This window comes from Trichechus manatus, unplaced genomic scaffold (assembly GCF_000243295.1).
Source record: "Trichechus manatus latirostris isolate Lorelei unplaced genomic scaffold, TriManLat1.0 scaffold00035, whole genome shotgun sequence".
Lineage (NCBI taxonomy): Eukaryota > Metazoa > Chordata > Mammalia > Sirenia > Trichechidae > Trichechus > Trichechus manatus.
Window position 1 is genome coordinate 7,772,282 of NW_004443971.1, and position 3,809 is coordinate 7,776,090.

General features: G+C 39.1%; 1 protein-coding gene across 1 annotated transcript in view; it reads right to left on the minus strand.

Annotated features, from left to right (window-relative positions):
• LOC105756226 (C4b-binding protein alpha chain-like) overlaps window positions 1–3,809 on the minus strand; it is a 21,972-nt gene that overhangs the window by 9,850 nt on the left and 8,313 nt on the right. Inside the window, exon 3 of the mRNA XM_012555212.2 lies at window positions 1,600–1,775. Coding sequence (XP_012410666.1) covers window positions 1,600–1,775 — 176 coding nt within the window. The remainder of the gene's footprint in view (window positions 1–1,599; window positions 1,776–3,809) is intronic.

Sequence of the window (3,809 nt, forward strand, 5' to 3'; positions counted from 1 at the left end):
CATTGTCATAGGGCAACATGTGTAGTAACTGTTAAATGAGAAACTATTTTGTTCTGTAAGCCTTCATCTTAAGTGAGAATAACAGCACAATTGGAAGAGCTGTGCATGTAGAAATCTTTGAAATGGTGTATCTTTGGCTATGTGTATTTTCACCAAAAAAAAGGTTGAGAAGTCAGAGGGTTGATGTGGGGTTGTTAACCAATGTCATAAAAGAACATGTGTACTACTGTTTCACGAGAAACTATTTGTTCTGTAAGCCTTCACCTGTAGTACAATTAAAAAAAAAAATGTGGAAGTTCTAACCGCTGTACCTGTAAATATGACCCTATTTAGAAATAGTTTTCTTTTGTTAGGTTAATGACATCGTACCAGAGCAGGGTGAGTACTAAATCTAATTACTTCTGAGTGATGTCTTATAAATAGAGCAGAATAGACACAGAGACACACACAGGGGGAAGACAGATGCCATGTGAGGACCTGTCTACAAGCTAGGGAATGCCAAGGATTGCTGGCAGAAACCAGAAACTAGGGGAGAGGCCCACAGAAGGAATCAACGTAGCCAAGACCCTGATTTGCACTTTTAGCCTTCAGAACTGTGAGAAAATAAATTTCTGTCCTTTAAAGCAACTACTTGTGGTATTTTTTGCTGCGGCAGCTCTAGGTAACTAAGACAGGTGTCATTGAAAAGCTGCTGAAGCAGGGAAGAGACACGCTGCAGAGGACACCCAGTGGGTTCTTCAGGGACAACTGGAGGGAGAGTTCTGAGGCCTCATCCAAAATGGAGCAAAAGCATTGCATTTATTGTAGAAAATACAGGCCTGTTGGCCAGGTCACTTGGATCAATGGGGTCCTACTATCTAAGGAACTTTGTCCTTCTTGCGATAAAATGAAAGAATTAGAAATTGCCGCAACCAGCTCACTACAGTGCTTGAAGATTAAAAGTGCTGATTCCTGTAGGTGATTCAAACAACTCAGAAATGAATCCTGACAAAAGTCAGATTTCATTGACATTGACTGGGACAGTGCTTTGGAGGAGGCTGCCATTTTTAGGGGGTGATAGGATACCCTGAAATGTGTGCTACTGTTGTGGATTGAATTGTGTCCCCAAAAAATGTGTGTCAGTTTGTCTAGGCTGTGTGGTTGTCCTCTATTTTGTGATCTGATGTGATTATCCTATGTGTTATAAATCCTAACCTCTATGATGTTAATGAAACAGGATTAGAGCCAGTTATGTTAATGAGGCAGGACTCAATCTACAGGATTAGGTTATATCTTTAGTCAATCTCTTTTGATATATAAAAGAGAAAATCGAACAAAGAGGAGAGGGACCTCATAACACTAAGAAAGAAGCGCCAGGAGCGGAGGGCGTCCTTTGGACCTGAGGTCCCTGTGCTGAGAAGCTCTTAGACCAGGGGAAGATTGATGACAAGGACCTTCCCCTAGAACCTACAGAAAGAGAAAGACTTCCCTGGAGCTGGCACCCTGGAATTCAGACTTCTAGCCTCCTATACTGTGAGAGAATAAATTTCTCTTTGTTAAAGCTGTCCACTTCTGGTATTTCTGTTATAGCAGCACTAAATAACTAAGACAGCTACTTACCCACTCACACTTGGGCACCTCTGGGTACCAGGTTCTCTTCTCTGAGCAAGTGACACTTTGGAGGCCAACTACACGATAGCCTCGATCACACTGGATGGTGACATTTTCAGTCTCAATATACTGATCCTTATCCACAGAGAGCTTCCCATTTTCTACCTCTGGTTTCAAACACAGAGCTATAATGGAAACACAATTTTGATCATCCTTGATTCTCAGGAAAAGATTGTATAATAGTATAGATTATTGAAAGGTGAGAAACACTGATGATAAAGCATAATCATACTGAGTTGCTCTTTGCCTCTGTTTATTTTATGATATTAATAAAATTAATAATAGTAATGTTTTTACACACATACTACGTGTCAATGTAAGTACTAATGAAACCAATATTACTTTCTCCATTAGGCTAGGGGGAAAAATGAGCTACAGACGGTTTATATAATTTTTCCAAGGTCACATGGTTTTTAGGTAATACAATTATGTTATAAGCCTAAGTATTGTGACTTCAGAATCTGAGTTTTCAAAACTACTATAACTCAAAGCCTTGCTCTTTACACGCTCCTGAGTATATACTTTTTATTCTCCTTCCCTTAACATCCTCTTGTGTTAAATAGAGATACTAGTGGGAAATTATCTCCTCGAGTTGCTATTAGCAAAGTGATAAAAATGCCATGTGGAATTGAAAAGGCAAACTCAAACTTGACCTCATTAGGTCAACTGCAGCTTGATGGTCAACAAGAAATCTTTTATCAGGTCAACTTTATTACAAATAGGTAGTCGCCTGTACAAGGGCTCTAATGGAGATAGCAGATACTTCAAGGATGTTTGGAATTTACCCATAAGAGTCCTCTTTCAAACTTAAGCAGGTGCTCACTAAGATTTTGCTAAATCTCCATTGATACTCTCAACTGTGATCTCTTGGTCCAGAATCAGAACCACATATACATGGACACTTGATTTATTACAAAGGTAGCACTGCAGAGCAGTGAGGAAACTATGTTCTATTTCATAAATGGTGCAGGATTAACTGGCTGTCCATTGGGGGGAAAACAAAGTTTCACTCGTACTTTGCACCATAAACAAAAAGCAATTTCAGGTGGATTAGAGATATCAATGTGAAAGGTAAAACAATAAAGCTTCTAGAAAGTAACATAGGAGAATATTTTTGTGACATTGCTGTAGGCAAATCTATCTTAAATAGGACACAAAAAGCACCAACCATCAATGAAAAGATTGATAAATTAAAATCTAAAACTTCTGTTCATCAAAAGTAGGACACACACACTACTGGTAGAAATGTAAATTGTTACAACTACTTTGAACAAAATTTGGCATTATCTACTAAAGGTGAATATGTGCAAACCCTATGAAGCAGCAACTCCACTTCTAAATTTATTCTCATCAGAAACACATGCACATTTGTACCAAGAGACATGTCCAAGCATTATTCCTAATAGTCTACAACATGAAAAACCCAAACTTTACCTATACAATGTTTATACAGTATTAAAAAGAATACATAACACATGGTATATTCATCCAATGGAATATCATTGTTGTTGTTGTCAGGTGCAGTTGAGTCAATTCCAACTCGTAGCGACTCTGTGTACAACAGAATTAAACACAGCCCAGTCCTGTACCATCCTCAAAATAAATCATTGCTATGTTTGAGCCCATTGTTACAGCCACTGTGTCAATCCATCTTGTCGAGGGTCTTCCTATTTTTCGCTGACCCTGTACCTTACCAAGCATGATGTCCTTCTCTAGGGACTGGTCCTGCCTGATAACACGTCCAAAGTGCGTGAGACAAAGTCTCTCCATCCTTGCTCCCAAGGAGCATTATGGCTGTACTTCTTTCAACGCAGACTTGTGTGTTCTTCTGGGAGTCCGTGGTATATTCAATATTCTTCACCAATACCGTAACTGAAAGGCATCAATTCTTCTTCGGGCTTCCTTATTCATTGTCCAGGTTTCACATGCATGTGAAGCGATTGAAAATATCATGGCTCGGGTCAGGCACACCTTAGTCCTCAAGGTTACATCTTTGCTTTTCAACACTTTAAACAGGTCTTTCGCAGTAGATTTGCCTAATAGAACACGGTGTTTGATTTCTTAACTGCTACTTCCGGGGGTGTTGATTGTGGATCCAAGTAAAATGAAATCCTTCACAACTTCAATCTTTTCTCCATTTATCATGATGTTGCTTATTG